Source organism: Oreochromis niloticus, linkage group LG11 (genome assembly GCF_001858045.2).
Source record: "Oreochromis niloticus isolate F11D_XX linkage group LG11, O_niloticus_UMD_NMBU, whole genome shotgun sequence".
In the NCBI taxonomy this organism is placed as follows: Eukaryota; Metazoa; Chordata; class Actinopteri; order Cichliformes; family Cichlidae; genus Oreochromis; species Oreochromis niloticus.
The window spans coordinates 29,124,755-29,149,947 of NC_031976.2; the positions used below are offsets into that span (position 1 = coordinate 29,124,755).

General features: G+C 36.5%; 2 protein-coding genes across 4 annotated transcripts; both read right to left on the bottom strand.

Moving 5' to 3' along the window:
* Window positions 1-7,890: 7,890 nt before the first annotated feature.
* LOC112848106 (myeloid cell surface antigen CD33-like) lies at window positions 7,891-13,846 on the bottom strand. Its single transcript, XM_025911135.1, has 4 exons — window positions 13,730-13,846; window positions 9,162-9,255; window positions 8,449-8,853; window positions 7,891-8,225 (listed from the first exon to the last, which is right to left on the bottom strand). The coding sequence occupies exons 1-4, from the start codon at window positions 13,844-13,846 to the stop codon at window positions 7,891-7,893; spliced, it is 951 nt and encodes a 316-aa protein (XP_025766920.1).
* Window positions 13,010-23,894, bottom strand: LOC102079703 (hemicentin-1). 3 transcript variants are annotated; one of them, XM_019364208.1, is made up of 18 exons: window positions 23,810-23,894; window positions 23,307-23,412; window positions 22,542-22,946; window positions 21,991-22,311; window positions 21,584-21,841; window positions 20,765-21,046; window positions 20,108-20,365; window positions 19,585-19,866; window positions 18,799-19,056; window positions 18,037-18,318; window positions 17,330-17,587; window positions 16,491-16,772; window positions 15,822-16,079; window positions 15,413-15,694; window positions 15,035-15,319; window positions 14,758-14,863; window positions 14,583-14,652; window positions 13,010-13,932 (listed from the first exon to the last, which is right to left on the bottom strand). In XM_019364208.1, the coding sequence occupies exons 2-18, from the start codon at window positions 23,353-23,355 to the stop codon at window positions 13,879-13,881; spliced, it is 3,990 nt and encodes a 1,329-aa protein (XP_019219753.1). In that variant the 5' UTR covers window positions 23,356-23,412; window positions 23,810-23,894; the 3' UTR covers window positions 13,010-13,878. The 3 variants fall into 3 exon arrangements, with proteins under 3 accessions (XP_019219753.1, XP_019219752.1, XP_025766974.1); XM_019364207.1 differs by having other exon boundaries at window positions 13,010-13,935; XM_025911189.1 differs by lacking the exons at window positions 18,037-18,318; window positions 18,799-19,056 and having other exon boundaries at window positions 13,010-13,935.
* Between the last annotated feature and the right edge of the window lie 1,299 nt (window positions 23,895-25,193).

Genomic DNA, 25,193 nt, shown 5'->3' on the forward strand with positions numbered 1-25,193 from the left:
ATGATGACGATAATAAAAAGATTCTGAGAATTTCTTGGTGTTAAACAGGATTTTTTTCCGTCCCACTGTCACTAAGTACTTCCTCACAGGGGGTCATCTGATCATTGGGGCTTTCTATGTAATACTGTAGAGTTTTACCTTACAATGTAAAGTGCCTTGAGAAAACTGTTGTTGTGATTTGGCACTGTATATATATATATAAATAAATGTTTTTATGGTAATTCAATATGAGAAAACATACCACAGAGAGAAAACATGTTGCCTTTTATAAATATGAACCTGCTTTAAATACTTGTTCCCTCTATCACTCTGATCACTTAAACATAACCTTATATGGCATCACTGTACTTACTAAGTACTTCCTCTTCTAACATAAAAGTCAGACTATCACTGCCAGCCTGTATGTTCACTGATAACGCAACAGCAAAACCATGTTGTAACCGCTCACTGACTTAAATATTTGCATGTCAACAATTCCCACTGTTGTACACTGTAATGTACACAGTACACTGTTCACCTTAATTTGTGATTTAAAGGCAATATTTGGGTTCAAACTGAAAGAAACAATTCGCTCCAAATATCAGGTTAAGGTTTGCTTTGGCTTTCACCATTTGCAATATTAGCCAGGTGAAGGGAAATTTCTACACTCAATATGAAAGTGCTATACTCTATTATAGGTATACATTCATTTCATTTCACAAATACAGGATGTGTTTTAAAAGACACAGAAAGAGCCACTGAAAATCCAACACCTTTGAAACTAAAATAAAGTTAAACTTTAAGGCAAAGTAGATTAAATGAATTTGTTAAGCTGTCAATCAGTTTCAGCACAGCACAATGGTTGAGAAATCACTTCACAACTGTAAAAAGCCAAGAAACATGCATATCTGACTGATGTGCATGTTGTATTATAAGTGAGGAAAATCCCAAATATAAGTGTTAGTGAATTATGCTGTTGCCCAGCGTGTCTTAAAAGTGTTGTTGTGCTGCCTGAATACAATACTGTCCAGTTAGAAGTAAGAGGCACTGTAGTACAATTTCTCTCTGTTACTGCACACTTTAGAAAATCACAAAAATACTACAATTAGAATTATTTAAAAAAAAAATGTGGATACCAGCAGATAATACAATCTGACTTGAAAATAAATAGCTAAATATTTATGTCATTAGTTAAACACTGCCCTCTGCTGGACACACATTGCTCTGAAACACGCTTCAGTATCCATGAAATGTGCAAGAACATCATCCAACAATGTGAGGTCACCAGAAGACTGTGCTCTAGGGACTGATGGATGTGGGTCGTCGTTGGCAGCTACACAGAAGAGCTGGAGAAGCAAGAACCCAGGCTAGCCTTGGGCTGATCCTGATTAATAAGGTTACCTGGATGTGCCCTTGCTGTGCTGTATAAGTCATGGCCCAACAGGGTGGGTGAAGAAGCCCTAACAAAAACTTTACAGCTTTATTAGTTGGCTGGCTATATCCATTGTTCAGTCATTGGAAAGCTCAGATTTTTATGTATCTACACCTAATTTTTAGTTTTGAATTCTAGTCTCTAACTCAGCAGTCCCAGCAAATACTAAACAGCCAGATTGATCTCTGGAGTTAATTATTATGGTTGCAACATTTGGCAGCAAGTGCCTGTCTGGTTTTTAGTTTTGAAAATGGCTAATAGATGAGGGGGGTAATAAGTCCAGAAGAAAGAAAGAAACCAAACAGAGAAGATTTGTTAATTTTTTTCAGCTTTAACTCAAAAAGACGGCTATGTTCCTATATCAATCAAACAAAAGACAACCACAAACAAAAATATCCTGGAAAGAAAAGAGGTTAACAAATGGATCAAAGAAAAATCAACAGACACTTGTTTCATTTTTTCTAATTTCATATCAGACACTTTAAAGATCTTAGTGAAACTATGTATTGTAAATATTACTTTTCATTGTTTCAGTAAGGTAAAGTGTTCTCTAGATACAATAATTCTATATAAATGTATATAATTTGCATATTTCTGTAGGATACACCTAAAAAAAATCAGACCATGATAAAAAGTTACCTGGGGCCTAACAAATATTATGCCCCAGGTGTTTGATGTTGACTTTGTGGGCATGTGGCTTACTCTGCCTGCAACTGGTGTATGTAAAAAATGGCCAGGGGGAGAAAACAATTTAAAATAAATCAAAGAGTAAAAACAATGAAGTTGAGCATATATCATTAAAAATGCAATACGAGAAAGACATTTAAGATTAGCTTTAATATATATTAGCTTTAACATATTGTCTTTGTCCCACTCATTATTCTAAATGCCTTTAAATTTATACTGCACTGTCTCTTTTTTGCTCAATTCAAATAGTTAATATTATTAGAATGTTATAAACAGCTGAGAGAGCGAGAGGGTGACCTGTCCTTTTTTACTTACAAATTCAGTTGATTAATATTTGCTCAAAATGGGAACTACAATTGACTGTAAGAACTATATTTTTGGTTGACCGATATGCCAATATATTTATCCTTCTCAATCAAAGCATCAAAAACCAATCTGAGAGCATTAATCACTGAGGTGGTTCCATCTTAGGCTCCTAAATGGACATTCTGATAACTTTAATAATGGTTTTAATTAACTCCATGACAAAACATTCCTCAAATTCCATTGGTTATATCCTTCACAGCCACTAATCAGAAGGTCGGTGGTTCGATGCCAGGCTGCCTCGTGGCTGCATGCCAAATATCCTTGTGCAAGATACTAACCCCATGTTTGCCTATTGGTGGTGGTCAGAGGACCCGGTGGTGCCAGTGTCCGGCAGCCTCGCCTCTGTTAGTGCGCCCCAGGGCAGCTGTGGCTACAAATTAGCTTGCCATTACCAGTGTGTGTGTGAATGGGTGAATGACTGAATGTAGTGTAAAGCGCTTTGGGGTCCTTAGGGACTAAGTAAAGCGCTATACAAATGCAGGCCATTTACCATTTCACATTTTATTCACTGCCTCATTTCGCCCTTCTACCCTTTCTGGTCCACAGTGTTTCAACTCCATTATCACATTCTTCTCTTGGCCCTCCAATATGTCTCCTTCCTCCCCAGCATCATCTCCCCATTGTTCTTTGACCACTTTCTTAATTTCAGCATAGTCTGTCTTTGTGCTCTCTTGCTTCCTTGCTGCCTCCCTGCCACCGCTTCTTTTCAGCAGGGAAAAATTAATATTGGCATACTCCACCTCCTTTGGCCCACTGTTTGAGCTCAAGGGCTGATTGTCTTGTAATGCTTGACCATTATATACCTGTTAAAGACAAAGGAAAAGAGACTCATCTTGTCTGTCTTGTACATTTACATTCTTTCATGCTGGGTTATTTATTTTTTTTATGCCCTGACAATCAGCTTGATGAAAGAACTGAAGCTTAATTTATTGCAATCGCTTACAATGTACTTTAAAAAAAAACTGTTAAAGAAGACATGCCAAGGATTTGAAACACTACATACTCTCAGCTAAAACTCATGGTGTCCCTTTATGCATGAAATTAATATTGCATAGATTTACACTTCAATTCCAATTACTGCTAAAGAGAGACAGCGAAAGTGGACATTAGATCCTTGGTTTCTTATGATAAAATTCATTGTTGCAGACAGTATAAAGATGACCCCCTTAAACAACTTTTTAGTTTTAGAGTCCTTACTTTCCACAATGTTATTTGTTTTGTTATTAGTTAGTTAACATAAACTAATATAAGGCTACTGACCAAAACATACCAACTAGCCCAGTCATGTCACTTTCTCTACTGACAGAAGACTGTGCTAAACAAGTTCTATTTATCTTTAACTTTTCATAAGTCCAGCTTCGCAGACATTGTCACATCTATGTCAGTTTTTAAGAGCAGGATTCCATGATGTACATTAACCTTTATACATGTGGTGTTTCATATCCAATTTAAAGGTTTAAAAGTGTTTGTTACAATTAAATGTTTCAGATAATCAAACAAATTTAAATATTAGACAAATACAACACAACTGAACACAAAATGTATTTTCTAAATGACAGTGTACATTATTAAGAGGGACAAAAATCCAAAGCTACATGGCCCTTTATGAAAAAGTTATGGTGGTGTATCTCATCAACAAAGTTGAGTATACCTCATGTTGCAATACAAGGAAATTCAGCAACACTTAAGAAACAATGTAACTGAGATGTGTCAGTCTGGAAAAGGTTATAAAGACATTTATAAATCTGTGGGAATTCATACAAACCTCAGTGAGAGGCATTATCCACAAATGGCAAAAACATGGAATAGTGGTGAACTTTGGCTGGCTGACCAAAATTGCCCTAAAACCTAAATTGTGAAAACTCATCCAAGAGGTCATTAAGAACACCAGAACCAGAACAACACCCAAAGAACTGCAGGCCTCACTTGCCTCAGTTAAGGACAGTGTGCACGACACAACCATAAACAAGAGACAGGGCAAAAATGGCATCCATGGGAGAGTTCCAAGAGAAAACCAGTGTTGAGTAAATGAACAGTGATCCAAAACACACCAGCAAGTCCAGGAAAAACAAACTGAAGACTGAGGAGTGGCCTAAGTAAACTGCATTTTGTGTTGACTTTTTTTCTTTGTCTAATATCTAAAGTTGTTTTATGATCTGAAATATTTAACTGTGATAAACATACAAATAAAATAGGAAACTAGGATGGGGCAACCACTTTTTCACACCACTGTATACAAGGAGTTAATTTTAAAAAAATCTAAATAATCTTATTATTAAGGCTAATCTTAATCTGAACTACTTTCTTGCAGAACCTTTATGTGGGAACTTTCAGTAAAATGTAAACAAGTAAACTATGGATGCTTCAGATATCAGAATTTGGGCAGAAACTCCTATTTTGACAAGTAAATCAAAAAATGGCTGATGAATTAATACCAGTTTATTTTGATGTGTCTCCATCTCCAAAATCTCATCTGAATTTCTCAATTTTTGAATGTTCTGATTTTTTCTGAAGAAAAAGACAGAGAGACAAATTTATGTTCAAATTCCTCTACAGAGAAAACCTAATAATAATTAGACACCTGTAGCCTTACCTGTAGCAATTTTTAGCTAAAAAGCAAATGATTGTTGCAAGAACTGCCCCAGTGAAAAAGACAATGATGACGTTCACGTATTCCAGCCTAAAAACTGTGAATTGAAGTGAATTTAAAAAGGAATAAAGTTGGTTCCGTGTTGCTTAAAATGCATACCGTACATTACATGTAAATGTGTGTTCGAAGATTGTCTTTTTACAAAGATTGCATTAACAAATGTGGTCCTAAGAGGTTAAATTGGTGTTCAAAAATGTTTGGTTGGAAATACTTACTATTATTATCTGGCAAGTTTTTTTGGATTGTGAGACTTTCTTTTGCTTCCCCCATTCCATTGTTGCTGATACATTCAAAAGTAGTGTTGCCATTGTTTTTCACAGGCTTCCTTTTATCTGTAACACACATTTTAGTAATTTATTTAAAAAATGCATTGAAAAAAAATATCAGAAAACAAAGAAAATAAATTAATTAAAAAGACTACAGAAGAATAGCCATATGAAGAAGAAACTTTAACCTTTTGCTGAATCCACAACTGATCCACTGATCCATTGGTCCCCAACCCCCAGGCCACGGTCTGTGATTTTTTGGTACCGGGCCGCGGGAGTTGAGGCTTGAGTGTGAAATTTATGGTTTTCAGGGTTTTTATCATTAACTCGGTTTCCCTGGGTCTTTTCCTGCGTTGTAGTTGTGTCTTATTTTGAAAGAAATATTTACGTGTTATCATAGCGACCAGAAGCATTAAGGGGCAGAGAGAAGGATGTTACTCTCAATGTTGTTGGCGCATTTCAGGAGGACGCTACTAAGTTTTAAGTTAGACAATTACACAGTGAATTTGCGTTTATTATTATATTTACAAAATACCACAGTTTTTGTATTGGTCGTATCATTTTATTTTGTGGTATTTATCCGCAACACCTTGAAGGCCAGTCTGTGAAAATATTGACTGATATTAAACCGGTGCGTGGAGCAAAAAAGTTTAGGGACCGCTGCTCTAAGGTACGCCTTGTTTGCACTGTTTGGGTTTACCTGTACCTGTTCCTCAAAGTGCATCATAGTATCATTGCAAAAAAGAAGGGGGGGTTCTGATAGAAGAATAGCGTTTCGTCTCTTGACGACATTTCCAAATACTTTTGGGGAAAAAAGCCAAGGCATAGTTGCTCTGGCACCACATTTGGCCCAACACCTTACTGTTCTCTTAAGGTTTTTTTTATTTGATTTCATCTTTATCTTTATGTAATGATTTTTTAAAGCCAAAATTTACATAAAAATACTTCACAATTCCTAAAGACCATAATATCTGACTATCTATCCATTTTATACATTTGTGTATAATTGTAAATTATGAATTATAGTTTAATTATAACATTAAACTATAACTTCACACTCTAGAAGATTAGTACACTCTACTTACAAGTAACAGCCACATTGACATAGGAAGACACATTTGTGTCCAGATGTTTTGCTGTACAGATGTACTGTCCAGAATGTCTTGCTGTCACATTATGGATGACAAGTGTAGCTGAGACAGTGTGCAGGTCAATGTATGTTCCAGTCTGAAGGTTTGTGTTGGAATTAAGTTTTTGCCATGCAATAACAGGTGGAGGGAAACTATCAACACTGCAGGTCAAACTCAGAACGTCTCCCTCTTTAACAGTTGTATTGCCAATAAAATGAGGTTTCCTTTTATCTGTGAAACACATTTGAATATTTTATGTAAGGATGGAGAAAAAAGTCATTGACATATAAATGTTGACACCATTGGCACTTTAAAAATCCTGTAACTGTGTTAAATTAAAACCCCATCATTTCATGTTTCATGACTTTTCCTAAAATGGGCTTATTCATCAAATACTGAATTTTGAATCAGTGGAACCAAGACATAAAATTCCAAACACCAAGGATATTATTTTGACCCCATAGCACTTCATTTAAAAGAAATTCAATTTAAACGTTATTTATATAAATGTATTTATTTATGTAAAAAATTAATGTAAACTGATAATAGGAGGTGCTTACTTCCTGCTATTACTCATTGCTCTGACCTAAATTTGAAGTTCTTGTTTTGAAGTTTGTGTCTCAGTGGCAGGTGGGTGGCACTTAATCCTTTGCTGGATAGCATTAGCAGTTTATAGCCAATAGCATGTTATGTTTAAGTTTTTTGAATAAAAATTTCAAGGAAATACTTCATTTTCACTCATATTTTGTTTACAGTGAGGATTGGGTGCATGGGCCCTATATGATTTACTAAGTGGGACTATGGGCTGAACTGTGCCAATTTGCTTAGCAACACACATTTTGATGAGAACTGCTGTAACATGAAACAAAAAAATGACCCTTCTTGGTGGTTCTTAGTAGTTTAGAATCCTTGGGGCTCTAATGCTAAACTCATCTTTCAGTTGCCATTAATGATAATAATAAGATTTATAATAATAATAATAATGATAATGATAAATACATAAAAAAAGGTTTGTACTTACATATGACTGTTACATTGACTTTGTTGTCTGTATTGTTGACTATATTGTTCATATATTTAGCTGTACAGATGTACTGTCCAGCATCTTTCGGTGTCATATTCAGCATGGAGAGAGTTGCTGATCCAGTGTCACTGTGCAGGCTGGTGTTGGAACTATGTTTAGACCAGATAATCAGAGATGGAGGAAAACTTTCTACACTGCAGGTCAGATTCAGAGCTTCACCCTCCTTCACACTTGTAACCTTAGTGATTTTAATTTTCTTCACATCTATGTGACAAAGGACAAAATTCCTGACTTTTCTTCAAAAGCACTGTAACATTCAATAGCATTCTGAATATTTTAGGTAGAAATATTTAGATTTAGAAATACTCACAGTTCACAGTCAAAGCTGAACTCCCCTCTGTAGTTGTTTTATCTTTAAAGCTGATCTTACAGGTGATATTAGAGTTGTGGTGTTTAGCCAAAGCATTAAAGGTCAAAGTTGAGCTGTGTCTCTGTGTTACATCAGTCAGATTCTCAGTCTTGTAATCAGTCCTGTTTCCTTCAATGTAAGATTCAGTCCCTCCTGCTCCTCTCCATGTCCAGGTGATTTCAGGAACAGATCCAGAGCAGAGACCAGGAGCAGTGCAGGTCAGTGTGGCCTGCTGTCCCTCTGTCAGTGTGGGAATCATTACTGTGGGTTTTTGTTTAAGACCTGATGGGAACAGTACATTAGTGGAATCAAATGAACTTGAATTAAAAGAGGTAAAAAACTCCAGAAATTCAAGTAGATGTTTATCGGGAATTGTAGTACTTTCTATATGCTGTATACAAGGGTCAACAAGTGTGCAAAATGTTTCACAGATATAATAAAACACAATCATTTTGAACTACAGATTTATTTCCTACATGATTGTATTTGATCTAGCTTCTCACACCTTCAACAGAGACATTAACTTTAGGAATAAATGTAAATCCATCTGTCTTCCTATTCAGTTCACCAATAACTCTGAGGTGATATGATCCAGAATCAGACTCTTTGAGATCACTGATGATGATGCTGCAGTTGTTCTGAATAACATGCTCGATAAGTGACACTCGTCCTTCAAACCCAGGTTGAACATCAGTGCTTTTGTTGGTGTGAAATATCATGACAGGACGCTCACATCCTGCTTCTGATGCTTCACATTTATACCACACTATATGTTGGGTTTTAAAGCCTTCAGCAGTCTTGAAAGAACACGGGATCACAACACAGAGTCCAGCCTCTGCTCTCAGTTTTCTCACATTAAGAGTGACGCAGTATTCTCTGTCACAGTATGGATTTCTCATTTCTGAATAACCTGCAGATGTAAAGGAGGAGATAAAATAAACAGACTTTAGTTTTAGGCAAGCAAATGAGTTTGTTTCTTGAGTCTGCATTGGCCTTTGCTGTTTTTTATGTTTTGTTCGCAATCCGATTGGCAATTTGAACTTTTTTTTTACAGTAGCCTTTACAGTGTGTGCACAATTTTTTAAATGACGCCACAAGTCAACAAATAAGAAGAAATATTTACAACCTGGATGCATATCCAAGAAACAGTGTTACATACAAATGTTAGAAGATTATTTCATATCTGCAGAATTATAAAATTGTAAAGAAGATACAAACCTGTGTCAGCATCACTGCCCGTCACAGAGAAAAGCGCAGCTGACCAGATCAGAACCAACATCTTCATTTGATCCTTGGCATATTCAGTTTCTCCCTCCACAGACAAACATGCAGTATATGAAGTAAATGTCCAGAAATGTCTCTAAAGGATGTTATATGCTCACTTATTTCACAGTGCATAATGAATGCATAACGATCTTTAATCATCCAGCCTTTTTTTTTTTCATTTCCCAGCACTGAGTCAGCTCCTACTTTTATCAACAGTGAAAGACATTTGGAAACTGTTCATTAAGAGTTTTAAAAGACATTTTGAATATATTTTACACATTTTTACCTCAGTATATTTGCTGTTTATCAGTCTTCTCTGCACAATGATCTCTGCTCACTTTTTAATCTCAGGTTTCACTTCCTCATCACTATTTCTTCCTCATTTTGCAACTAAATTCTTCTCAGACACTATTGATTTTTACGAACTGGCTTTCATAAATATAGCATCTTCTGTTACACTAAATATCTTATATATGTTCATTATTATTATTTATTTATTTATTTTTGGTAAAAATCCATATCTTAACTTGAGAATTTGACACACCAGCAGAAGTACTTAATTCAGTTTTTCATGAGACATTTCGCTCATTTTTACGTCACTTTTTTTTAACATGTTCAATGTATCACTTTGGCATGTCAAGTGTACAGCACTTTGTGTTCAGCTGGGGGCTGATCTGAAAGTGCTATATAAATAAATTGCTTGCTTGCTTGCTTGCTTGCTTACTTCAACATAGTACAACACGTACGGCAATAAACAAGCTTTGTTAATGGCTGCATGTATTAAAATGAAAAAGTCACATTAGAAAGGATTCTTGAGGCACATTAAAGACATTAAACAGCTTAAAGGATTTAAAATAAACTCTCACAGCATTTCCGTTTTTCAGCCACATACAGCCTCTCTGCAACACTTCTGCATATTTAGATTTTTTTCTTTATCTATTTATAATCTGTGGTATCTGTACTATTCTTAATAAGGCTTTGTTGTGCCTTCTGTCTCTATGTCTACTTGACTTGTCTGCAGTCTACTTGAGTTGCAACATTGTGTGGTGTTTGGTGCTTTAACTCTTACTTCAGTGAACAAATACTTACATTTTCAGGTCTTCTATAAACCTCCATATTCTGCATCCATCTTACTCTTTTTTTTTCTCTTTTTTAGTGTCTTTTATTTTTCAGGTCTAGCAAACTCACATGTCTCATAAACTGTATGAATCAAAAAACAGTAGGCAGACAGGTGAGTTTCCGATAAGTTTTTTTTTTTTCCAAAGAGAATCCCAAAACCTGACTGCTGTTGATGTGCAAGTACAGCACTTAGACTCCAGAAGGAATCATGGGTTTCTAAGGCAGTGTGGGAGGAATGGCAGGAAGCTAACTAGGAAGTAAACCAGACACAATGATAACTGAATGTGACTATCAAAAACCAAATTTATACAAGGCTGACTGATTTACCACAGACCAGCACTGGCACCGAAACATTCTTCAGCATATCTATGTTATAAGCAAATAACCTCAGACCTGGATTTACTGATTCCTGGTTATGGCCAGTTCAGTAAGTTGAGACAGATTCCTTAAGACTAGGCAGTCTGTCAGAGTAACAAATGATCTGATGTCTTTGATGGGGGGGGTAGAATGACACCTTATAGAAAGTGAGAACTGTCCTAACAGAATGCAACAAGGCTCCCTCTATCTGCCGAGACCATAGAAAGAAAATTCTTTTTACAGGCTAGTGTCCTGTATGAGTTTCTATAGCAATCCTAGTAATCCTAGGGTAATGTGTTAGGAATGAAAGGATGCCACATCATTTGATGGAAATGAAAATTTTCAACTTATGGAGGGTTGAATTCACAGACACCTGAAAATCAAAGCGAAAAAATTATGCAACAGGCTAATCCATTCTGACAAAATTTCATTAGAGCAACTTTAAATGGTACTTAGTAGTTTGAATGGACTTCACATGTTTGTATGCTTGCCTGACCATGTCAGGGCATGCTCCTAATGAGATGACGCAGGGGGGTGTCATCCTAAATCTGGAGCAGGGCATCTCTGATTTCCTGGACAGTGTGAGGTGCAATTTGGTGGCATTGGATGGACCAAAACATAATGTCCCGATGGTGTTCTGTTGGATTCAGGTTAGGAGAGCTTGGTGGGCGCGTCAGTAGTATCAATTCCTTCATCCTCCTGCATACTCTCACTGCATGAAACCTGGCATTGTCGTGTACAAGGAGGAACCCAGGACTGACAATGGGTCCAAGGACCCATGCAGATTATGGTTATTTGTCCCCAGACCATCACTGACTCACCGCCAAACCGGACACACTGAAAAATGTTACAGGTACAATATAACATTCTAGACCTTTCTAGACCCTTTCATGTCTGTCAGATGTGCTCGGGGTGAACTGGGTCTCATCTCTGAAGCACATCTGACAGCCAAAAACTTGTTTTTCTTGTCATCGAAAATGAATCAAAATCCAAAAAGAAATCTGATTTAATTTGAATTTGATTAAATTCAGTTTCAGTTTTCCAAACTGGTATAAAACTCTGTTTCAGCTACAACAGATGCTGGTGTTCCCTCTTTGGCCTTGGGTTTCTTGAGCAAGAAAAAGAAAGCTTGGGAAAGGAGCCACTATAGAACCTTTAAAACACAAAATATTGATGGAATACCAAAGGGATGATAAAGATGACATTCACACACATAAGATTCCAATTCAAATTGACAGTGTATCTTTGTATCTTCAACTACTGCTGTGTTGTCTAATGAAAAGTATGAATAAAGGAAAGGAAAGTGCGAAGTTTCATCTAGTATAATAACATATAAGTTACACTATTATCTTATTTCAAAGGGTCAGCTCAACAAATTATCAACATTGTGCTATGTCAGAATACAAATTAAGAAAAATGAACAACAGTCAAGAACTGGAGTGTTTATTCTTGCAAGGGAGCAAATTCATCCAATACAAGGTTTCATGTAAGTGCTCGCAGTGGGAAGTCCCCAGTAAGCTTTTTATTGCATTTTACCATTCCCACCCTCCTGTGCCTTAAAACTGTAACACAATAACACTTTTCCTTCTTGGGGCTTTTCCCCCTGCTTTACTGTAGTATATGATTCTGGGTCATGTTGTCTGATATGGTTGATATTTCCATCACTAAGTGAAACTGTTCACAGATGCTGCTGCTCTGATAACCTCACTGTGGTTACTTTGGTTGCTAGCAGAGGTTGACAACTTCAGCCCTAGCTTGTATGGAAGACACCAAATTATAGGTGAACACTTTCTACTCGCTAAGAGGTGTTGAAACTGTGAAGAGTATGAAATGGTGACCATTAATTACATCTTGGTTTTTGCTGTAAGCCACAACTGTTGCTTTGAATGTGATTTCTTCTCTGCTTCCTTTTTGCATCACATTTTTTCAATTTTAACTACTGCTCATTGTCATGTTGTGTGACATTTTAAAATTTTGTAACCAAGTAAGTAGAGGGCCAGTATCGCCAAAAATGTAAGGTACTCTAATGCCCTAATTTTTGGTGTGTGAGTGTACTGCTATTGATTATGATTCAATTTCTTAATTAAAAATCTGAAACACTGTATCTGACCAGATCATGCTAAGATGTGCTTTACAGTGTGATCATTTTTTTGTTGTGTTAATATTTCACAATTGTAGATACCATGAGTGGGAGTTATATTTTAACCCAGTGTCTAAACCATGATGAAAAAATACTGAAATTTTCAAGGTTGAAATTAATGCTCTATTTCATGTTATGGTATAGAAACCTGCTTGTGATACACCATTCAGAGCATTGGATAGAGTTAGAGATGTATAAAATGCTCACTTTTATTAATGCATTATACAAGACCAGGCAAAATACAAAATCTGCAGCCAGGCAGCACCAGTGATAACAGACCACACCATCTACTTGACTTATAATTTCACAGTGGTAATGGGTTTACTCTGCCCCCTTCTGGTGAGCACAATGAATGGCCAAAGAAAGCAAAAAAGTCCTCTTTTGTTAGCAAAACAAAGAAAGAATAATAAATGAAAATGAGCAGAGACCATTAAAAATCAACCCAAACCACCAAAAGTATAGGTCACACTTTTCTAGAATGTTTTTAATTAATTTATTTATTTATTTTTGGATAAAGACACTTATAATCTTAAGTATATGGTCTTTGTCTGGACACTGTATTGTCACCAACATATATGTCAAGATTTTGTAATATTAAAAAAAATCTAGATGTTTAATGTAGGCTAAGTCTTAAATAACATTTTTAAAAAGGAATCATATTAACCCTAGAAAGTTATTTTTTGTGACTAGATGGACATTTTAAGTATAGATTTATTCTTGTCAAATGAAACATGTAAAAGAAACCCGCATGATATCTTAGGGCACAGATCATTGAGGTGGTTCTTGGGATCTTACATATACACTTCAGTGTCTTAATGAAGTGTCTAACTAACTGCAGAGAACTTTATTTGGGTTATTAAAAGAAAAAAGACACAGTGACAGTAGAATAACTGGGATCATTCACAGTGGAGTACACAGCTTCATCTTCTCCTTCCTCTTTTTCTGGTTGACAATGTTTCATCTCCAGCTCCATCTCCTTCTCCTCTTTGGCCTCCAACATTTCACTTTCCTTCTCGAGCATCTTGGACCTGTTCTGCTTTTACTTTTTTGATTTCAGCATACTCCATCTTCGTCCTCTCTTGCCTCTTTGCTGCTTTCCTGGCACTGCTGCTTTTCAATGAGGAAAAGTTAACTGTCAGCATGTTGCAAGTATTTGCACTGAGTTAACCAACTTAGAAGCTACATTCATGCTTAAACACCAGTGACCTGTTCATCAACTGGTTATGGCAAAACTAAAAACCTATGTTGTTCATTCATATTATTGTGTTTATTGTGTATAGTGTTGTGTCACTTTTGTCACTCTTATACCAACCTACTTCTTTTTGTGTCTTTTTAGTATCATTGATTGAACAGCAATTAAATGTCTATGTATTCTGTCTGTTTGGTGTTTGGAGGGCATTGATGCCTAAACAGAGTCATTGCTTCTCAGACTCAGCAAGAGTCAAACTTCAAAATTGCATCATGTTAACTTACTCCTTTTCTAACACATCATTGTGCAGTTAGTCTGTGTTTCAGGACAATTATACAAAACCAACTTCTCTGAATTGTGTTAAACTCGGTAGAAAGATAAAGGGTGTGTATGTAAAAACATCCAACTAATTGTGTTTTGACTCAGACCGAATTTCTTTATCATTGTAGAAACTTGGAGCAGGATGGGCCCCTTTATATGTGAATGTATAGTAAGAGTATGGACACTTGAGTATTCTGAGCATTTGTGTAGAAAATCATACCAAAAAAAGTCAAATGAACATAAATACCAGTTTATCATCTTGCTGTTTCTCCATCTCCAAAGTCTCATCTGAATTTCTTGAGGTCTTCTGATTTTTTCTATAGAAAGGGGTATTTTTAGAGAAATACATTTATGTTCAAATTTATCTACAGATAAAAACAACTAACTAATATTAATAGTAATTATAAAAGCAAGTGCTTTACCTGTACCAATTTTTGGTAAAACAGCAAACGATTGCTGAAAGAAGTACTGCAGCCAAAATGCCAATGATGACTTTCAAGCATCCCACCCTTAAATTAGACGATTGCTCTGCACTCCAAAAAATAACAACATAAAAAAAATATGGTCCAGGTTGTTTTGAATTAGATCAAGCAAATACAAACTACAAATGAGAGCCTAATTAGAAAGGCTGCATTAGGAAAATGTGGTAAGTAAAAAGTGAAAGTGGCAGTGAAAGGTGTTTAGATGGAAAACACATACCATATTTTTCAGGCAAGATTTGGTGGATCAGTAGGTTTTCTCTATTCTCTCCATTTCCATTGTTACTCACACATTCAACAGTGCTGCTGCTATGTTTGTTTACAGTCACACTGACAGTGCTGTTGACTGTGTGTTTAGAGACCGTAGTAATGACAGAGTACTCAGTGTGGTTCTTTAGGAGCGGCCATTTGATGGTAGGTAAAGGAAACCCTTCACTGATACACACACAGGTCAAAACCTCTGACTGAAGCACACATCCAGAGCCATCCTGGGTCTCTGAAAACCCTGTAAACACATGATCAGAATCATGAAACAAAGGAAGGTGTACATTTACTCTGAATATAAGCTTAGGATTTAAGATTATTGTGTTCCACTTACAAGTCACAGTCACACTGGCATGTATAGTAATGGCTGTGTCCAGATATTTAGCTGTGCAGACATATTGTCCAGAATATTCTGCTGTCAGATTATGAATGACAAGTGTAGATGATCCAGTGCCATTGTGCAGGTCAGTGTAATTTCCACTCAGAAGGTTTGTGTTGGAGCTACTTTTTTTCCACATGATAAGAGCTGGAGGGAAACTTTCAGCACTGCAGGTCAAATTCAGAGCATTTCCCTTCTTAACAGTTGTAGTCCCGATAATCTGAGGTTTTCTTTTATCTGTGGGACAACAGATTTTTTTTATGATCACCAACAAGAGAATCTGCCTGAATAGTCAATATGCAAAGATGTTTAGATGGCATCACACATTTAAACATATAATAAAAGCAAAAAGTTGTATACATACATATCACTGTTAGATTGACTTTCTCCTTTAGAGTGTTACTCATATATTTAGCTGTACAGATGTACTGTCCAGAATCTTCTGCTGTTGCATTAGGGATGACAAGCGAAGCTGATCCAGTGTCGTTGTGCAGGTTTGTGACAGAAGTCAATTTAGACCATTTAATGAGAGATGGAGGGAAACTTTCAACACTGCAGGTCAGAGTCAGATCGTCTCCCTCCTTGATAGTTTTGTTCCCAGTGATCTGAGGTTTTCTTGTATCTGTGGAGCACAGCTCAGTTGTTTATTTAAGATATGGAGGGCGACAACAGTAATCCAGGGTTTGAGGTTTACCCATCACTAATACTGCTCCCAATTACAGTCACCAAATCATCATAACACGAAAAATGATATTTGATCCCTCAAGCAGATTTTAAGAGACTTGCAGAATCAATGCCTGTTACCACAACATGTGTTGGACCACTGTGAGAATACAACACCTTTTGGTTTTTAATTTTTCCTTTACTTTAACCAGCAGTTTTTATCTTCATGTAATGAAATTTGATAACCATTTATACTGCATGCTTTAAAATGGCTAGTAAAATGTAAAGACCAAAATATCTGACTACCAATGACGTAAAAACATTATGTATATACATTATAGACACCTGGAGACTGGTAAAGTCTACTTACAAGTTACAGCCACATTGATGTAAGAAGTCATAGTTGTGTCCAGATGTGTTGCTGTACAGATGTACTGTCCAGAATCTTCTGTTGTCACATTCTGGATGACAAGTGTAGCTGATCCAGTGTCACTGGTCAGGACAGTGTAAGTTCCATTCTGAAGATTTGTGGTGGAATTAAGTTTTTTCCACATAATAAGTGATGGAGGGAAACTTTCAACACTGCAGGTCAAATTCAGAATATCTCCCTCCTTGACTGTTGTATTCCCGATGATCAGAGGTTTCCTTTTATCTGTAGAGCACATTTCAATGATTTAACTAAGCACCATGAAAGGAGCACTGGCAGATAACCCTTCTGTGAAAATTTGTAATGAGATTTTACACAGATGTGTTGACATTAACATGAAAAGAAATAAGATTTTTCATACTGGCACTGATAATATTATTCACAAACTGATCTGACACTGTGTGTATAATATTATATGCACAGTGCAAAGTGACACAGATTTCAGCAGCATTGAAAATACATCTTGATTTTTGCAGATGTCATTTGCAGTTTCAACGGGCTCTCAAGTACACGTGCAACATTTGCTGTGCTTTTCTAAACTCTGCAAAGTTGTTCGCCCAGAATATTCCTTGTGTTCTGCATGTTATTTCATAGCATTGTGTTTTCATTTGTTTGTTTTTTGTTACTCTGTACCAACAAAGAACACATGTACACATCATCTGCATTTTATTCTTTATGTATTTTTAATGCTAGCAGTCGCAATTTCAGTTACCAGTTTGGGGGAAATATAACTGTGCTGTATTATAAATGTTCTGGCTGATAGCAAAAAGTTGTGTACTTACAAATCACTGTTACATTGACTTTGTCCTTCAGGGCATAGTCCATATAGTTAGTTGTACAGATGTACTGTCCAGAATGTTCTGCTGTTGCATTTGAGATGACAAATGCAGCTGATCCAGTGTCATTGTGCAGGTTTGTCTTGGAACCAAGTTTAGACCACATAACCAGGGATGGAGGGACACTTTCAACACTGCAGGTCAGATTCAGGACATCTCCCTCCTTCACAGTTGTGTTTCCAATGATCCGAGGTTTTCTTGTATCTGTGGAGCACACCAGCATTTTATTCAGGATAAGGAGAGAGAAAATCACTACAAGAATTACTAAGAATGAACCAACCAACCAAACAAACAAACAAAAACATAAGAAACTAAAGTTCTTATTTTCTTTGATCACACAGAACAATAACAATAATTCTATGATGCTGTGCAGGCATTTAACTGGCTGCCATGTTTTTATTGTTTTTCTTAAGAATCAATATTAAAATGGACTGTAGCTGTTATGGTAGCCTGTAGCGATCCAGCTTTGTAATAAGACATTTTATTTTGTTTTTTTCCACTGATCATATTTATCTATTTATGCGATGAAAGCTGAAAGCCAATTTTATTGAATACTTTGCAACACCTCACAAAACCTATTAGATAATTTTGTAACTACATATCAATTATGTATGAGCTTCTTGAGATTAATGAAACTGGTAATGTCTACTTACAAGTTACAGTCACATTGACATAAGAAGTCACAGTTGTGTCCAGATGTGTTGCTGTACAGATGTACTGTCCAGACTGTTCTGTTGTCACATTTGCGATAACAACTGTAGCTGATCCAGTGTCATTGTGCAGGTCAGTGTAAGTTCCATTGTGATGGCTTGGGTTAGAAGTAGGTTTAGACCACATGACCAGAGATGGAGGGAAACTTTCAACACTGCAGGTCAGATTCAGAACATCTCCCTCCCTGATTGTTGTATTCCCGATGATCTGAGGTTTCCTTTTATCTGTGGAGTGTATTTAAATCTTTTAAATATGGAGAAATTAACACTGCCACAGATCATGGTGATGAGAAACTGCTACTGCAGTTTTGCAGTCAAAGCTGCTAAAACAGGTTAATGTGTGATGTGTGTTACATTATGTATATTCACTGAGCAAAGTGCCAAATTTTAGCTGCACTTGAAATACAATTAGTTACTGTAGAATGTCACAGGAAATTTAGAATGGCTCTCAAATACACATGCAACAATTGTTGTGCTTCATTAAATTGAAAGAAACAAGATGTATATTTGCATAGTGACTGCATTGTTTGCTTTGTTGTTCTCCTTGTGATTAAAATGCTGACAGTCAAGAACAAAAGTGTGGCTACAAAGATTATTCAGCATAACTGGAGTGGTCTAAACTCACAATTTCACTTACCTTATAGGAAGAAAAAAATGAACAGTACTATAAATATTCTGTCCAACAGCTTAAGGTTTTGTACTTACATATCACTGTTATGTTGAATTTATCCTTAAGGGTATTGTTCATATATTTAGCTGTACAGATGTACTGTCCAGAATCTTCTGTTGTCACATTCAGGATGGCAAGTTTGGCTGATCCAGTGTCACTGTGCAGGTTTGTGTTGGAACCAAGTTTAGACCACACAACGAGGGATGGAGGGACACTTTCAACACTGCAGGTCAGATTCAGGACATCTCCCTCCTTCACAGTTGCGTTTCCAATGATCTGTGGTTTTCTTGTGTCTGTGGAGCACGCCAGCATTTTATTTAGGATAAAGAGAGAGAAAACAACTCAAAGAATTATTAAGAATGAACCAAACACAAAAAATATAAGAAAATAAAGGAAACCTTATCCACACAGAACAGTCAGGGATTCTAATATTTGTATGATGTTGTCCAGGTATTTAACTGGTTGGCATGTTTTGGTTTTATTTCCTCCACCAGTGCTCACCACTTGAATCATCAAATCACCAGAGAAGGAGGAATGATGTTTCATCTCCATGATGTTTAATTCAGACATTTTAAGAATCAATATTAAAATGGACTGTAGCTGTTATAGTAGCCTGTAGTGATCCAGCTTTGTAATAAGACATTTTATTTTGTTTTGTCCACTATTTATGCGATGAAAGCTGAAAGCCAGTTTTATTGTGTACTTTGCAACACCTCACAAAACCTATTAGACCAGGTTTTTACTACATATCAATTATGTATGAACATTTTATATCATATTCATATATCTTGAGATTAATGAAACTGGCAATGTCTACTTACAAGTCACAATCACATTGACATAAGAAGTCTCAGTTGTGTCCAGATGTGTTGCTGTACAGATGTACTGTCCAGACTGTTCTGTTGTCACATTTGGGAAGAGAACTGTAGCTGATCCAGTGTCATTGTGCAGGTCAGTGTAGGTTCCATTGTGATGGCTTGGGTTAGAACTAGGTTTAGACCACATAACCAGAGATGGAGGGAAACTTTCAACACTGCAGGTCAGATTCAGAACATCTCCCTCCCTGACTGTTGTATTCCCGATGATCTGAGGTTTCCTTTTATCTGTGGAGTGTATTTAATTTTTTTTTAATACAAAGCAATTAACACTGCCATAAATGAGGGTGATGAGAAACAATACAAAAATGCAGTTCTGCAGTAAAAGCTGCTAAAGTACATATATTCACTGAGCAAAGTGCCAAAGTTCAGCTGCATTTGAAATACAACTGGTTTCTATAGAATTTGAAAAGAACTTTAGAATGACTCTCAAATACAAGATTAATGAAGACTGGTAATGTCTACTTACAAGTCACAGTCACATCGACATAAGAAGTAACAGTTGTGTCCAGATGTGTTGCTGTACAGATGTACTGTCCAGAATCTTCTGTTGTCACATTCAGCACATCAAGTTTGGCTGATCCAGTGTCATTGTGCAGGTTTGTGTTGGAACCAAGTTTAGACCACACAACCAGGGATGGAGGGACACTTTCAACACTGCAGGTCAGATTCAGGACAGCTCCCTCCTTCACAGTCGGGTTTCCAATGATCTGAGGTTTTCTTGTGTCTGTGGAGTACGCCAGCATTATATTTAGGGTATGGGGAGAGAAAACAACTCAAAAAATTATTAAGAATGAACCAAAAATCGGGAAAAAACCCCCCAAAACAAAACAAAAAAAAAGGAAACCTGGTTCACACAGAACAGTCAGGGATTCTAATATTCGTATGATGTTGTCCAGGTATTTAACTGGTTGGCATGTTTTGGTTTTATTTCCCCCACCAGTGCTCACCACTCGAATCATCAAATCACCAGAGAAGGAAGGATGATGTTTCATCTCCATGATGTTTAATTCATTTTAAGAATCAATATTAAAATGGTAGCCTGTAGTGATCCAGCCTCTTAATAAGACATTTTATATCATATTCATATATCTTGAGATTAATGAAACTGGTAATGTCTACTTACAAGTTACAGTCACATTGACATAAGAAGTCACAGTTGTGTCCAGATGTGTTGCTGTACAGATGTACTGTCCAGACTGTTCTGTTGTCACATTTGGGATAACAACTGTAGCTGATCCAGTGTCATTGTGCAGGTCAGTGTAGGTTCCATTGTGATGGCTTGGGTTAGATCTAGGTTTAGACCACATAACCAGAGATGGAGGGAAACTTTCAACACTGCAGGTCAAATTCAGAACATCTCCCTCCCTGACTGTTGTATTCCCGATGATCTGAGGTTTCCTTTTATCTGTGGAGTGTATTTAAATCTTTTAAATATGGAGAAATTAACACTGCATAGATCATGGTGATGAGACACAATATGAAAATGCAGTTCTGTAGGTTGTAGGTTGATGTGTTACATGTGTAACATTATGTATGTTCCCTGAGCAAAGTGCCAAAATTCAGCAAATTGGTTTCTGTAGAATGTCAAAAGAAGTTTAGACTGGCTCTCAAATACAAGATTAATAAAGACTCCCCAAAAGTTGATTCTGGTCATTTGGATGTAGTCTTTTCAGTGGGAGAAACGTTTCATCACTCATCCAAGTGACTTCTTCAGTCTCAGCTGACTTCAGGTTTCCCCAATTTTCTAAACAGAACATTTGCATAATGACTGAAACTAGCACCACTGAAGGAACAACGGGCTGGGAGGTCAGTTCCTTGATCATTAATGAGAATTTGCATTTTTGATCAAGGAACTGACCTCCCAGCCCGTTGTTCCTTCAGTGAACAATGCATGATTGAGCATGCATCAAGACATTAATAAAAACTGATAATGCCTACTTACAAGTTACAGCCACATTGACATAAGAAGTCATAGTTGTGTCCAGATGTGTTGCTGTACAGATGTACTGTCCAGAATCTTCTGTTGTCACATTCTGGATGGCAAGTCTGGCTGATCCAGTGTCATTGTGCAGGTTTGTGACAGAACCAAGTTTAGACCATAAAATCAGAGATGGAGGGAAACTTTCAACACTGCAGGTCAGATTCAGATTGTCTCCCTCATTAACAGTTGTGATGCCAGTAATTTGAACTTTTTTCATATCTATGAGACAAAAAATATAAATTACACAATCATGTAGTTTCCCTAACTTTCTGACTTTCTTGCAAGAAGAATGCAGCTGACACTGCAAAACTCAACAGATTTCAGAAAAAAGAAAAAAAAAGCTAGTTTGATACTATAAAAGTACTCACAGTTCACATTCAAACCTGAAGTCTCTTCTTTCATTATTTTGCCAATGAAGTGTACTTTACAGGTCACATTGGTGTTGTGGTTTTCAGATGAAGGGTTAAAGGTCAAAGTTGACTCATGTCTTTGTGTGAAAGCCGTCAGACTCTCAGTCTTGAAATCAGTGCTGTTTCCTGTAATGTAAGATTCAGTCCCTCCTGCTCCTCTCCATGTCCAAGTGATTTCAGGAACAGATCCAGAGCAGAGACCAGGAGCAGTGCAGGTCAGTGTGGCCTGCTGTCCCTCTGTCAGTGTGGGAATCATTACTGTGGGCTTCTGATTAAGACCTAATAGAAGTACTGGGCATTAGTGGAATCAAATTTAGGCTTCATGAACGGAATATTTTGCTGGCCACTAGTTGGAACTACTGCAGTTCCTATTAGATTTCCACAGAGGATCAACCAATTCCCGAAATGAATTAATACTTCATTTAAGATTGTAAAAATACTAAATATGAGGTTTCACAAGACTGAGTATCTAAAATCAGCATTATTCTTCTTGGAATAGCTTTTCATACCTTTAACAGAGACAGTTACTCTAGGAATGAATGTGAATCCATCTTGTTGTCCATTCCGTACACCAGTAACTCTGAGCTGATATGATCCAGAATCAGACTCTTTCAGATCATTAATGATGATGCTGCAGTTTTTCTGACTCACATCAGGCTCCAAACGTGACACTCGTCCTTCAAACCCAGACTGAGCTTTTTTGTCTGTGTTTTTGTTGCTGTGAAATATTATGTCAGCATCGCTGCAACTGTGTTGAGATGCGTCACATTTGTACCAAACTGTATGTTTGGGTGTAAACTCATCAGCAGTAGTGAAAGAACACGGGATCACAACACAGAGTCCAGCCTCTGCTGTTAGTTCTCGCTCACTGAGAGTAACACAGTATCTTCCAACACAGTGTTCTCGTCCCCAGGCTGAGGCACAAACAGGAAGATACACATAGTGACAGAGAATATTTAGTTTACAGCAATAAATATGATTTTTAATAAATATACTGCAATAGCTTTCCTGTTTTATGTATGTTGCTTGTTTGTGTGTAGTATATACAACAATCAGAATTTTACATATTTCTTAGCCTATAGTAAGTTTTGTTACAAAGATTTATATAAAATGGCATAAAGGTCAACAGATAACAGTAACACTACTAACTTATGATAAATTCTTGGTAGAATAAATAATGATTTGTATGTTAGAAAAACAGTTTCACTTGCAAATTTATGAAAGAAATATATATGTTGGCTGAATTACAGGTTGATAACAAAGTAGACGCAAACCTGCTTCAGCACTGCTGAAAAGCAGAGTTGCCCAGATGAGAACAAACATCCTTGATGCTCAACAGATTCAGTTTCTCTCTCCTTAGAATAACTAATAGAGATGATGCTGTAAACATGCAGGAATAAAAACAAAAATCAAAACAAAAGTCAAATTCAACAGTTCAGATCGATTAAACGTGATCAGTTATTTGCTCCTGTGTGTCTTTATGTTACCCACACCTGTGATTACACCACTACCTTAAAAAGTAATAATCTTTGTGTCATCCGTCCTGAAACATTACTTGATGAATAAAAATGTTCTTACAGTGCTTCAACGACACTTATACAATAAATGTAAAATACCTGCCATTTAACAGGGAAGCATTATATCATCCGTATAATCCATGCATAATGGTATTTTTATTTTACCAGAACTACTATTGATGTAAAAAAAAAATAAATAAATTAGATTTTCTTTTTTGTATTTAAAAAGATATTTTAAAACACATTAATTTTTTTCTTACCTGTTTTGTCTTGTTCTGTTCTCTCCTCACTGATGTCTGCTGACTATTTAAATTTCTGTTTCTCGCCTCTCTTTTCTGTTTTTTTCCCTCTTCTTGTAGCACAATTTCAGGAAGTTTCTCGTCACACCAATCAACTTTACCGACTGGCTTTCCAACCTTTTATAGGGCAAAATTTCAACCCTAGAGTGTAACTAGAGTGTGCGAAAGGACTTCTTTTTACTTGTGTGATATTTCAAAATGTTTTATTTTTAGGATGTCAATCAATGTCATTTAAGTATACATTTTTACATATATTATTTACAGTATATAAAAACTATGGGAAAAGCACACATAAATTTAAAGGAACATTTTTATGAACATTTTTCTTGATACACACTGGGAATTTTCACAAATACTACACAAATACAGTACTTGCTCCTGTAAGTTGGTAATAATGGTAAGTAAGATAATGTGAGAAAGCATTTATACTTTTTTCACAGAATACAATTCACTTAATTCACCATATTGAGCATGTGTATACAATCTACTGTGTGTTGTGCTATCCTGTGGTATGATAGTTGATGGCCTGTCTTCCATTAAGCAACCAAATGTCAGGGGCTGTGTCTGTGACCCAGTGATTTGAGATTATTTTGTATTTTTGATTTTCTTATGTAAAGTTGGTGATAATAAGTTCTAGCTGAGCTTTATTTTGGATTTTGTTTTTTAATCCATGTCTCCTTGGTTATGTGTCATGTTTCCTGTCCAGTCTGTCATGTGTTTCATGTCTGTGTTGTGTCCACGTTGTCAAGCTCGAGTGTCATGTCTACGTCTCTCCATATTTTCTGTTTTATTTTGAAGATTGTTGTGTTTCCATGTTCACTGTGTTTTGTTTTACTTCCCTGGTGGCGTGATGTTCATTTGTGTCACCTGTGTCTCCCCAGGTGTTTCCACTTCCCTCATTACCTTCTGTGTCTTTAAGTCTTCTGTCACCTGTTTTTGTTACTGCTCAGGTTCATGTTCATGTTTAGACTTTTTCTCGCTATGTTTGCATGTTCCTGTTCAGTTTCATCTTCATGTCCCATGTCTTAGGTTTCATAGATAGTCATAGTTTTTCCCAGTTTAGGTTTCAGTTTTGTTTCTCCCTTGTTTTCCGTTTCTTTGTATCACCCGCTGTAAAGGCTCACTTTTTGTTTAAACACCAGTTCATTTCTCCTGTGTCTGCGTTTTGGGTCAGTTTCATAAACACACCGGCGTTTTCCACCATGACACCAAATAGATAGAGCCGGGAAAAAAAGAACAAAAAAACAGTGAGTACACTTATTAGTCAGCATGTAGCCCAATGTGAAGGAAAACTTTAGATCTACTGAAAACAGAAACAGCATTATAACAACTTTTTAGCCCCTTA